This window comes from Notamacropus eugenii, chromosome 6 (genome assembly GCF_028372415.1).
Source record: "Notamacropus eugenii isolate mMacEug1 chromosome 6, mMacEug1.pri_v2, whole genome shotgun sequence".
NCBI lineage: Eukaryota > Metazoa > Chordata > Mammalia > Diprotodontia > Macropodidae > Notamacropus > Notamacropus eugenii.
The window spans coordinates 94,448,456-94,461,676 of record NC_092877.1 but is presented as its reverse complement, the minus strand read 5'-3'; the positions used below and the strand labels follow the sequence as shown (position 1 = coordinate 94,461,676).

The 13,221-nt window shown below is 37.0% G+C and overlaps 1 protein-coding gene across 16 annotated transcripts in view; it reads left to right on the top strand.

Moving 5' to 3' along the window:
- The window catches only part of RBM47 (RNA binding motif protein 47), a 153,989-nt gene that overhangs the window by 128,519 nt on the left and 12,249 nt on the right, over nt 1-13,221 (top strand). For 13 of the 16 annotated variants that reach the window (XM_072620554.1, XM_072620555.1, XM_072620566.1 and 10 more), the window contains one exon: nt 11,877-13,033. In XM_072620554.1, coding sequence (XP_072476655.1) covers nt 11,908-13,033 — 1,126 coding nt within the window. In that variant the 5' untranslated portion in view covers nt 11,877-11,907. Of the gene's footprint in view, nt 1-8,252; nt 8,341-9,750; nt 9,827-11,876; nt 13,034-13,221 lie in introns of all 16 variants that reach the window. The other 3 variants (XM_072620557.1, XM_072620562.1, XM_072620558.1) reach the window with 2 other exon arrangements.

Genomic DNA, 13,221 nt, shown 5'->3' with positions numbered 1-13,221 from the left:
TACTTATAGATAATCATGATTCAACCAAGGGCAAATAGCATCTCAGCTAAGATTAGTCTTGAAAAAGACTTGCCTTTTTCTCTCTCTACAAATAATTCTTGGGGATCTGGAAGAAGCGCTGAACACCAATCAAGAGACCTGTGTTTTGAATCCTGCCTTAAAACGAACTGTATTCTGTGTGCTCACAGATGGGTCATTTAACCTTCAGAATTTCAGGGGGTTTTTTTATCTACAAAATGGAGATATATAATATATGTGCTACTCATCTCACAGGGTTATTCTGATAAAAACGCTCTGCAAACATTAAAAGGCATAGTGATCCAGGGGAAGGAACTTTGGACCTATGACCAAATGCTACCTCTGAGACTTAATAGTTGTGCAACCAGGGGCACATCATTCTTTTGAACCTCAAGTTTCTTCATCTAGAAAATGGGTATAATACTGATTGTATTTATGTCACAGGTCTGTTGTGATCATAAAATGAGATTATGTAAAGCAGTTTACAAATCGTAAGTCACTATATAAATGTCAGCTGCTATTATCTCATCCACTTGCATGGATTCAGTCATCATCTTTATGTTTGTGGGTTTTTTAACAATTTCCATTTCTAACAGCTCTCCAGAGAATTTCCAATAGTACATAAAATAATTGAGTTGTGTGCAACCTTTAGTGCTTGTGTTCTGGGTATTGAACACCTTCCATTAGTAATAACATTCTACATTTGCATTATGCTTTAAAGTTTATGAAACACTTTTGCATGAATGAATCATGATCCATGAGCTACCTATGCAGTTAGTTGAGGCTTGATGAACAGGGAAATCTCATGGCTCTGCAGAACCTCTTTCCTTGCAGTAGCCTTGAGATAGCTTCTTTGTGGTCATGAAAAGGGGTTGCATAGTCCTTTAGAAATTCAGGGGCATTAGTAACCAGAAACACAGGCCATTTTCTTGACCAATTAAAATAATGTTTATGATACAACAATGGAATTAGAGTCAGTCTTCAATTTCCGATGTCTCTGATTTACTGTCTGTAAAATGGACACAGTACCTTACAAGATTTAGGATCGAACATGTTGTATCAGGACTATAAAAGGCTTGGTGGTGATGATGATGATGTATTATTGTATTGTATTCTAATTGGATCTAAGAGGTACCTTAAATGCCTCATAGACCTTCTTTCCTTCTAGAATGAAAGAAAATGTGTCCCTTCCTCTGCCCCCAGTGACTTAGTAGTAAACCAGCATAGAGCAAGGGCTCTAAACTTAGGGTCCTTTGCTGTTCAGTTGTTTTCAGTTGTGTCCAACTCTTTCTGACTTCATTTTCAGTTTTCTTGGCAAAGATACTGGAGTGGTTTGCCATTTCCTTCACCAGTTTATTTTACAGATGAGGAAACTGAAGCAAGCAGGGTTAAGTGCCTTGCCTAGGGTCACACAACTAGTAAATGTCTGAATCTCAATGTGAATTTAGGTCTTCCTGAAGCTTACTCACTGTGCCACCTGGTAGCCCTTAGGCTCCTTTAACTTATTTTTAAAAATATATTACTAAGTATATTTCATTGTAATTGGTTTCTTTTTTAATCTTATGTATTTTACTTTATTCATTTAACCATAGATTTCACCAGATTACTAATGGGTCCATGGTACAGAAATAGTTAAGAAGAGCATTATTCTTTATTAGAGTTGGCTTCCTACATAAGCAGAATTTTCAACTCAGTTTAAAATGTACATACATAGGTGTTCGGGAGGATAGTGGTTGTTCTTGTTTTTTTCTTTAAATAAAATTCTTTTATATTATAAACAGTAAACGCCGACAAATATGAACATTTTGATATTCAAAGAACAGAGAGAAATGATCGTGTATGATAGTATAAATTATTACTCTCAGTTTTTTAAAGTGGTTATTCTATTTAACATAGTAACAACTACTTTTCTGTTTCTCTTTTGAACTTCCTTTTACTCTTTTGTTTTCCTTTTGTGTATTCTTTTATGTTTCATTGATACACTTCCTTTTTTTATCTGTGAGATATGTAACTTAGCTTCTCTAGACTTCAGGTTCTTTATAAAATCAAGGAGCTAAATCTCTAAGGTATCTTCCAGCTCTGAATCTTATGATTTATAAATATCATTATCTTTTTGTGTTAGTTCCCACCTCCCATAAAAGGGTGACTATTGTTAATATTGCTAAGAGCCAAGCACATTCTTTCAAGTAAGGGTGCAGTCAGGACCTATATGAGACCCTTGTGTTATCCTTGACATTAGTAGGTGTCAAAATGGGACTGAAAAAAGTACACATGACTTTTTAATCCTTTATACTCTGAATATACATCATCTGCCTTTTGGTTAAGGATCTTTACAGATTTTTAGGGCTCGTTTGTAACTTTTTCACTTTCCACACTGCAGAAATTTGAATTAAAAGAAAAAAATCTAAAACCGACCTCTCTTTGATGGCTTACATGTATTAGCTCTTGTTGCACTGTTTTTCTGAAATGAAGTCTGCATTCATTGTAGTTCTTCCACCCAGGGGTGGGGGACCTGTAGCCTAATGTGCCCTGTAGGGTCCACCTTTTGGGATCCAGACTTCACTGACAAGCCACACTTGGAGACTTAGAGGGCCATGTATGGCCTCTGAGGCTGCAGGTTCCCCACCCACCCACCTTCAGGCCTCACTTTGCCCTCTTTGCCAGTACTTAAGAACAACTTCTCACTAAGTTGCGATTACATCCCAAGGTTAGATTACAAAGGGGCATGATTTACAGAGGTCATGTATCAGACTTAGCCACACTGCCACATGCAGATAGCAATACCACCATTAGTTAGCAAAGTCATCTTGCGATAGGAGGATAGCAAATGTTAGATTATTAAGGAGCTGAATATCTGGCTATAAATTATTCCGGTCTTTCATGTATTAAGGCAGTGTGGTATAGTACATAGAGCACTATTCTTGAAGTCAGAAAAACCTGGGTTGAAATTTTGCCACCAAAATGTACTAGATATGTGACTTACCTCATCTTTTGGTAGAGATGAAAGTCGCATCAGACTTACAGTGTTATCCTAAGAACCCAGTGCAATCATATGTGCAAAGGACTTTGTAAACCTTAGGGTACTATATTCGTGTGAACTAGTATTATTACCTTTGAAAAATCTCTTCTCCCCTTCCGTCCTGATGGTTGGAGAAACAGGCAAGCCCTTCGTCCCAGCTGTTAAACCAGTTTGCATCTAACTAAACCAGTTAGAATCCACAGGGGAGATACCAAAACAAAATCCATCATTTTCGGATATGTGTTTGTTTAAAAAGTAAAATTTGAGTTACTTGATTTCACATTTATTTTTCACATTTATTTATCAAGCGTTGGAACTCATTGAGTATATAACACGTTCTGTACAGACCAGATAGTTTAAGGGCCATTTTGTTTTGAATTACTCTCAAATTAGGACTGCTGGAAGATAGGAGTTTAAAAAACAAACTAAAATGTTATTGTCTGTTAGAAGGCCTGGACTAATATCCTTTTGAAAAGGAAGTGATCTTTTATGGGAAAAGTTAATTCTGGTTTTATCAACCTCCAGAGGCCATCACTCCAATGTCCTTTATCTCCTAGGAGGTACTTTTAGAAGAGAATTAAATTGCCAGCCTGAGGTTTGAACCAGTTTTCTATTCAGGAAAGAAAGATCCTTTAGTTAAGTATTTTGATCTTAAGCTCTGAATTTTAATCTTTCTTGCCTCCATTTTGAGCTGCGCTCTTTTTTGCACTTTGAAACCCTAAGGCAATTAAAATGAGCCAGTGCCAAAGGCCCGCCTATTTGTGGGAGTGTTCATTTAGCTGTTTATTCTAATGGGTGGTGTCAGCTTGGCACTGGGAAGTAAGATCAGTGGGCAAGGTTAGGTCTGCAGGGGTTGTTCTTTGCTAACTTTATCAGTTTGTGGGAGTATTCGTGACTTCATAAAATAGTTCCATTTTCAGTAGATGACACCCATTATTCTCAGTGTCATATATCACAAATTTAGAGCTGTCAGGGAACTTAGAGATGCAATTCTGGTTGTTTAGGAATGAAGAAGTGGGTCCCTCAATGCCTAATTCTTCTTAATCTACCTCTTTTCTAGAAGCTAGTAAACTGTACTCTGTGCCAGCCTCCCTAAATAAATCAGAATATTGGCTCTGTGTGTGTGTGTGTGTGTGTGTATGTGTGTGTATGTGAGAGAGAGACACACACACACACAGAGATGTCAGATGTTCAGTTTTCTAAACAACAGTCTTTGTAATTTGTATGTTGCCCTAAAGACTAAAGGGGTCAGAAAAACATTGACATGTCATGGTGTGGATACAGAATGTCGAAGCAGAGGTCTAACCCTTTAAAAGAAAAAGTCGAAGTACCTCTTGCCAATATAACATGACTCATCCTTACACTAAGAAGAATAGAAACCAGTCTAGTTGAGGTTAGTGTTTCCAGGTTAATTTGCCACCTTGGGCTTTATCAGTCAATTGATAAATAAGGAACTGTTTCTGAGAAACCTATATTTTTCCAAGAAATAAAAAAGCTAGTAACTATATAGTAATGGTACATTTGAATAATAACCTGAACAGATTGCTGCCCTGTCTTTAGACTATGTAAAGAGAGGTAAATGTCAGGAATTTTTCTGGGACCACCCACAGGTGACTCCTTCTTAAGAGTCAAAGTACCGTTAAAGCTGAAGTTTTCATTAAAAGCAAATGACAAAACTAGTTCAAGCTAGAAAGCTAGTTTAAACTCATGAATCAGGCTTTCAAATATAAACTAACCTCACTCAACTATTTTAACTGGAACTGAAGTGAAAGAAAAAAACTGACTGCTCATTTAAGATCATTGTTTAATTTGCAAGCATATTAATATTTTTGTATTTCTGTGACAAGATGAGAATAAAATACTCCAAGTGGATTTTATTGGTCAAACAATTTGTTAATATTAGCAACCTTGTGGTAAGTCATTTTTAGTTTGTATCAAGAGATATGTTGCCTTGGATATGATATACTCATAGCTGATTTGGCTCTGGTCCTTCACTTACTCTAGACTTTATCAAATGAACAACTGGTTGAGTCATGAAGATAAATAAGTTCAGTCAGTTCAATTCAACAAATATTTTTTTAAAGAACCTACTATGTGCCCAGCAGTGCACTTGGCACTGTCTTTGCCAGGTAATATAATGAAAGAGTGATTTTTAAAAAAAAAAACATTGGGTATGCACATTCATAAATTAAGATCAAATAGCTTTTTTCCTCTAAAGAATCAATTTCAGTGATTTTTCAAATTAAATTTTCATGATATCTTTTTTTTTTACATCTCTATTTTCCAAAGTAACCCTCTATCCTTCCCCTCCCAAAGAACTGTTCTTTGTAACAGGGAAAAGCAACATATCTAAAACTCCTCTTCTGTCCGTAGTATTCCACAGCCATAATTGTGTCCCACCTGCAAAGAAGGCGGCTAAGTTTAGCCATAATAATTTCCGTGTTTAACTTCAGTTAGTTACTGCTCTTCTCACTTGCATCATTACAATAATTGAGTGCATTTTTCCTAGTTCTACCTTTGCATCACCTTGCAACATTTCATATTAAGTTTTCCCATGTGCCTTTTTTAAATATTCATCATATGGTTTCTTGAAGCATATTTTTAGTTTATTACATTCATGTATATAGCTTGTTTAACTATTCCCCAATCAACAATCTACTTTGCTTCCAGCTTTTTCACTCTCTCAAAAAGTATTGTCGTAAATATTTTCCTGCGTCTAAAAATCATCTTTCTTTTCATCATTGACCTCCATGGGATTTATGCCTAGCAGTGGAATCAATGGACATTGTTGTAACTTTCTTTACATAATTCCCCGCCTTTCCAACATCAGCCACTCTCATCTTTTGTTATCTTTGCCAAAAATTTTTTTGATTTGCACTTAACTGAGTAGTGATTTGGACTATTTTTTCATAGTATCATTAATATTTCACAAATCTTATTTTGAGAACCATTTGTTCATAGTCTTTGACCACTTATTGGGGAAGAGTTTTGATTTTGTGTGTGTGAGAGACATAGAATGAGTGTATTTTTAGTGCTTAGCATCTAGCACAGTGGTCTGACATATAGTAGGTGCTTAATAAATGTTGATTGCTATATCTTGGCTGTCAGATCCTTACTAGGGATAGCAAATATGAAGCTTTTCAGTTTTACAATCAAAATTAACTATGTTATCTTTTATAGTTAGAAAGTTGATTTTGATATGTGTAGATGTGTTTGTAAGACTGGTTGCTATGCCAGAAAGCATGTGTGCCAATACAGAAACCTACAGGGTGCCAGCCATTCTTACATTCATTTCAGCTAACATTTATTAAGCCCCTACTCTGTGCACACTGGGGGAGATACAGATTTTAAATTAACAGGGAGAAATTAATCTCCCTGGAAGCATTCCCAGGATTCCTAGGGATTTGCACATATAGTAGACACTAGATAAATATTTGTCTCCCTTTTTTTAAACTATTGTCATGGTCCGTGCCCTTAACCATCAAAAATTGTTGTCGGGTTCTAAGACTATAAATATAGAAAATGAAGTTATCCCTTCTCTCCTGGAGTTTACATTCTAATGGAGGGAGACAATTGTTGCTGAGTCATTTCAGTCATGTCCAATGCTTCTCCTTTTACCATCAATGTTCCCTAACATTAGAGTCGTTTCTAATGAGTTGTCAATCCTTAGTCATACTTGAAAACAAAAGTTACCCCCTCCAGGAAGCCTTTCCGTACCTTACACATTAGCTCTCACATAACACTTTCATTTATACTTCCTGAACAAACTTATCACAATTTTCTGAATTATAGCTATCTGTGTATCTTACTCCCCTATTAGGCTGCTTTTCACACCTTGCACTCCACCTTCTGGCCTCCTGGTGTGCATACTTTTGCACTGGCTGGCTGTCCTTATTCTTAAAATGAACTCCCTCCTCCCCTGCACCTCACAGAAACTTTCTTTGTTCAGGACACAGCTCAAGCACCATCTCCTACATGAAGCCTTTCCTGATTCACCTAATTGCTAATGCCCTCTCTCCATCCCTCACATGAGTTCTTTTTCTGTTTATTCTATAAATTCGGTAAATTCACAAGAGGCGGTTGGTGCCTCGTGGATAGATCACTAGGTCTAGAGTCAGGAAGAAATGGATTCAGATACAGCCTTAGACACTTCCTATCTGTGTGACTGCAGGCAAGTCGCTTAACTTCTGATTGTCTGACAAGAAGGGGACAGCAGAGGATGTCATGGGAACAACAAACATGAGCTTGGACAGACTTCAAGAGGTCTTGGAGGCTGGAAAAACCAAGCCTATTATAGTCCATGAGGTCATGAAGAGTTAGACATGATTGAACAACTAAACTACGATAGAAAGTGACAGGTAAAGGTTTAGAGGGGAAGAAATGAAGGCAGGTATGTGGGACTGGATTGAAAGGACTTCATAAATGATTTAGTTCAAATATTGGTGAAATATATACTAGGTACAAGTCACCATGGGAATAAATGTTTATTGAAATGAATTAAACAGATTTGATTCTTAGGTGAGGGAGAGGAGGGATTTAAAGATAATACTAAGGTTTCAAACACAGGAGACTGAGTAAAATGGTTGATAGTGTTGGCAGATTTAGTGAAGTTGGAAGGAAGGAGGAACATATTTACTTTGTACACTGGGTACAGATAAGACTAACTGGCCTGTTCTAAATCTCAAAGTCTGTGACACGTGTATAATTAATTAAATTGTGCAATCTTAGAGTATTTACCCAGAAATTTTTTCACCAACTGCCAGATCCAAGGCTGGAGGGATATCCTGGATAAGTATTTTAGGGTCCTATCACCTCTACAGGTTTTATTCTAAGTAGAAAAACAGATATTGTTTTTCTTTCCTTGGCCCTTCAAAAAAACCACTTATTTCAGTTTTGTACCTGGCATCATCCCACCTGGTTTCCAGTTGTGGCATCTTAGCTCCTCTTTTTAAGGATGAGGAGTTCCATCTCCCAACCTTGTAGAAATGTGAGTGGTTATTGACCAACCATAGTGCAGTGTGTGCTGTCATAGTAAGAGTACACTGGCTATAAAGAGGCAGGGTGGAGTGGAGGGGTTTCCAAAAAGCTTTTCAGGAGGAACTTGTTCTAGTTCAGTCATTTGCAGTCATTTCTGACTCTTCATGCCCCCATTTAAGGTTTTTTTGGCGAAGATACTGGAGTGGTTTGCCATTTCCCTCTTCATCTCATTTTACAGGTGAGGAAGCTGTGGCAAACAGGATTAAGTGACTTGCCCAGGGTCAAACAGCCAATAAGTATCTAAGGCCAAATTTGAACTTCGGAAGGTGAGTCTTCCTTATTCCAGGCCTGGTGCTCTAACCAATGTGCCACCTAGTTGCCCTGTTCCTAAGATTCCAGATAACTTAAAGTGGACCATGAGTGCTATTTTCATTTTGTTGGTTCTTTCAGGAGATACACAGAGATATGGGGGGTGGGGGGGACTTTGTGGACTTTAAAAATGTTTTGTAGATATTTTATCCTTTATCTAAGATGACTAGGAAAGAGGGTCAGGTCAATGTAACCATCTGAAGACTATGGGGAATAAAACACAAATGGAAGGGAATGGTGTTTCGGTTTAGTTAGGTTTTTTCCTGGCCATTTTTGACTCCCAATTTTGTGTGTGTGTGTGTGTGTGTGTGTGTGTGTGTGTGTGTGTGTGTGTGTGTGCGCGCGCACACATGTATATATTTTAATTTGTGGAATAAAACAAGCATTTCCATAACATAATATATAATAATCATGTAAATTTCTTTTCTACTTCCCACCCCTTTTCTAGACAGTGTGATTAGACGTGTGTGTGTGAGAAAGAGAGAGAGAGATCATTCTATACTTCTATTTATCAATTCTTTCTCTGGATACCTTTCTTCTTAACCTTTGTAGTTAATTTGGGTATTTATAATAGTCAAAATGACTTATTCATTCAAAGTTCTTCTTAAAATAATGGCTGTTACTATGTACAACATTCTCTTGGTTCACTCATTTGACTCTTCATTATTTCGTGCAAGTCTATGTTTTTCTAAGATCACTGGGCTCATCATTTCTTATAGTACAGTTGTATTCCATCACAATCATTATCCATCCCCCAATTATATTTTAAAACATTCCATATTATTATATTTTATTTATGTTCTCTTTTGCTCTTGAGGCAGCATAGGTAGTGAATAGAGTGCTAGACTAAAGTAAGGCCTGGGTTCAAATCCAGTCGTGGGCACTTACTAGCTGTGTGATCCTAGGCAAGGCATTTAAACTCTTGGAGTCTAAATTATCCAAAGGAAAATGATACCTGTAGTACTTCATAGTGTTGTATAAAACTCAAATAAAGAAATGTATATAAAATACCCTGCAAAGTTTTAAATGCCTTATAATTTTATTTCATAATAGTTTTTAAAACTCATGTTTGTCCAAGGCATCATTGGTATTCGAATTTGTAAATTATTCTATCAAGTCCCTGAGTAAGATGGCTTACTGTTTCTCTTTGGAATATTAAAGGAATCAGTCATGTGTCTAGAGTAATATACAGGCATGTGGTACTGACAACACACACTACCAGGAAACTTGTTTGCATCTTTTAATAGCTATTAAGCTGCACTAAGATTTATTTAATGTAATGTATGTATTATATGGGAAGATGGGAGAAATAGGTTTTAGATCATGATGATGCTTTTTTTTATAACTTTCATTTTCTCCTTTTTCAGAATGTGCCCTCTTGTGTTGCCTTCATTGTGTGGAATTTTATTTTTGTATATCAAAACACTATGAACAGTTTAGAAGGTAGTATATCAGTTATTTCGAGTTGTGAGTAATATATCCCCTTAACTCCTTTAGTACATGATGTTCTGCTAACCACTTAGTTATAAATATTTCATTTTGTCCTAAATATAGTTTAGATTACTGACACTATCAGAATCTAGATTGGATTCAGATAATTTTGTGGTGGACATCACCTGGGTATGGGATTTAGGAGTAATTTCTTGCCTATTTGGGTCTGTCAACTTTTATTTCAATTTTTCTTTCTTCCTTTCTTTTTGGACTTGAAAATGTTCATATCTTTTTTTTTATTTTATGTTTTGGTGCTTTTTTATAAAGATATTGTTTCTCAGTATCCATAATAGACTCAAACCCTACCAGCCCCACTAACCCCATTGTAATAAAGTATAACAAAACAAAAGAAACCAATATTTTCATGCTGGATAGCATATATTCCATTACACACCTCTAGGTAGCTACATCTCTACCTAAGGAAAAGATACATCCATCATCACCAAGCCTCTAGAATAAGATTAATAGCATTGATCTGACTGAGTATTAGCATAATTGTTTCCTTTGGAATTCTTAGGATCATTGTGTTCTTTGATTTCTGCTTTCATTCACTCTACATTATTTCATACAGGTCTAACCAAGTTTCTTTGAATTTTCATATTCTTTATGGATCATAGCATCCCATTACTTTTATAAATTGCAGTTTGCGCAGCTATTACTCAAGTCAATTGGTATCTACTTTTGTTTCCTACTTTTACTACCACAAAGAGTGCTGCTATGGATATTTCTAACCTTGACTTCCTTTCAGTATATTCCCAAGAGTGGGATTACTAGGTCAAGTTAGTCTACATTTGTTGTATACCTCCTGTGTGCCAGGCACTCTGCTAACCCCTAAGGAAACAAACAAAAGACAGTCCCTTCTCTCATGGTTTAATGAGGTCTTCTCACAGTCTAATGCAAACGACTATGTACAAACAAGCTATATGTAGGATAAATTGGAAACATTCAACAAAGGGAAGACACAATAAAGGGGATTGCAAAGGGTTTTCTATATAAGGTAGGATTTTAATTGGGACTTGAAGAAAGCCAGTGAAGCCAGGAGGCAGAGATGAGGAGGGTGAGAGGATTCCAGGCATGGGAGACAGGCAGTGAAAATACCTGGAGTTGGAAAATGTAAGTATCTTATTTGAGAAATCAAAAGGAGTCCAGTAGCACTAAATCAAAGAGTGGACTGGGAGGTGGAGTTAATGTGTAAGAAATAGTGGAAATGTAGGAGACAAGGGAGCAAGTTATGAAGGACTTTGAATGCTATACAAAGTTGTATATCTTGTACGCTTCCAAATTGTTTTCTAGAATGGTTGGACGCATTCCCAGCTCCACCAGCAATATACAAATGTGCCCATCTTCTCCCCACCCTTCTTACACTATTTCTTTTTTTAAAAATCATTTTTGTAAACTTGATAAGTATAAAGGCAAATCTCAAGGCTATTTTAATTTGTATTTCTCTTATTAGCGATGTGCACCATCTTTTCACATGGCCATTTATTATTTGCATTTTTTTCTTCTGAAAACTCTTCGCTTTTATCATGTGACCACTTCTTTGTAAGGGTAAGGGAATTTCTTTTTACATGCTTACAGTGAAAAAGTTCGTTCTTTTCCGAAGAAATATCAGGACATGATCTTTTTAAAAAAAAAATCCAAGTTGGCAATACCTTATTTATTATTAGAATTGTTTTCTGCTTTTGTAAGCAGAATATTTCCCTTTGACAGTATTTAGATTCATATTGATTATTTGACCTTGGACAAATCAGTAAACATAACAGTCTACCAGGAAACTCTTAAAACATAAGTTCCAGGGAAGGAAATAATTTCTCTTTTTTCCCACATAATAATTTGGGTGTTTGAAGCTATGTCCCATTATTTGTTTTGTTCTTGTTTTTCACATTTTTAGCCTTGGTTTTCAACTAGAATTGTGTTATATGTTACTGTTTTAAGACATAAAATTGCAGTCCTTGTCTTGTGTAGAATATGAAATAATCACATTTATTTTCTCCCTCTTTAGATTTCATCAAGTTTTGAATGATTTTGACATAATGACAGCGGAAGATTCTACTACAACAATGAGCAACGATTCCACCAACATGTCAGCTGCCAAAGTTCCTGAAGGAATAGCTGGAGCACCTAATGAGGCTGCCCTCCTGGCCCTCATGGAACGTACAGGCTATAGTATGATACAGGAGAATGGACAACGCAAGTATGGTGGACCTCCCCCAGGTTGGGAAGGGCTCCATCCCCCACGTGGCTGCGAGGTCTTCGTAGGTAAAATTCCTCGAGATGTGTATGAAGATGAGCTAGTACCAGTATTTGAGTCAGTTGGGCGTATCTATGAGATGCGGTTGATGATGGACTTTGATGGGAAGAACCGTGGCTACGCTTTTGTTATGTACACTCACAAGCATGAAGCCAAGCGTGCTGTGAGGGAACTGAACAATTATGAAATCAGACCAGGACGACTTCTAGGAGTCTGTTGCAGTGTGGATAACTGTCGACTATTCATCGGTGGCATCCCTAAGATGAAAAAAAGAGAGGAGATACTGGAAGAGATCTCTAAAGTGACTGAAGGGGTACTCGACGTTATTGTGTATGCAAGTGCAGCAGATAAGATGAAAAACAGAGGGTTTGCATTTGTGGAATATGAGAGTCATAGAGCGGCGGCCATGGCCAGGAGAAAGCTCATGCCTGGAAGAATCCAGCTGTGGGGACACCAGATTGCAGTGGACTGGGCAGAGCCAGAGATAGATGTTGATGAAGATGTCATGGAAACTGTTAAGATCCTGTACGTGAGAAATCTGATGATTGAAACAACCGAAGAGACAATCAAGAAAAGCTTTGGCCAGTTTAATCCTGGTTGTGTGGAGCGAGTTAAAAAGATCCGTGATTATGCATTTGTTCACTTTACCAGCCGGGAAGATGCTGTACATGCTATGAATAGCCTCAATGGCACCGAACTTGAAGGCTCATGTCTTGAAGTTACTTTGGCCAAGCCTGTAGACAAAGAGCAGTATACACGCTATCAGAAGGCAGCCAAAGGAAGTGTAACTTCGGAAGTAACACCTCAGCAGCCTAACTATGTTTACTCTTGCGATCCCTATACTTTAGCCTACTACAGCTATCCCTACAATGCTCTGATTGGGCCCAACAGAGATTATTTTGTGAAAGGTAAGTTAGCTCTTTGGGGCATTTTTATTTATTACTGTAAGGCATCATTGCATAACCTCAGCCATCAGTTTCTAGACCCATCAGTTTACCTCAGTTGTATGTTATGGTATGCAGAGAGTATTTTTTAAAAATTTACTTTTTTTAGGCCATCCTTTGTCAGAACTTAAAGATATCCACCTTAGTAGTCA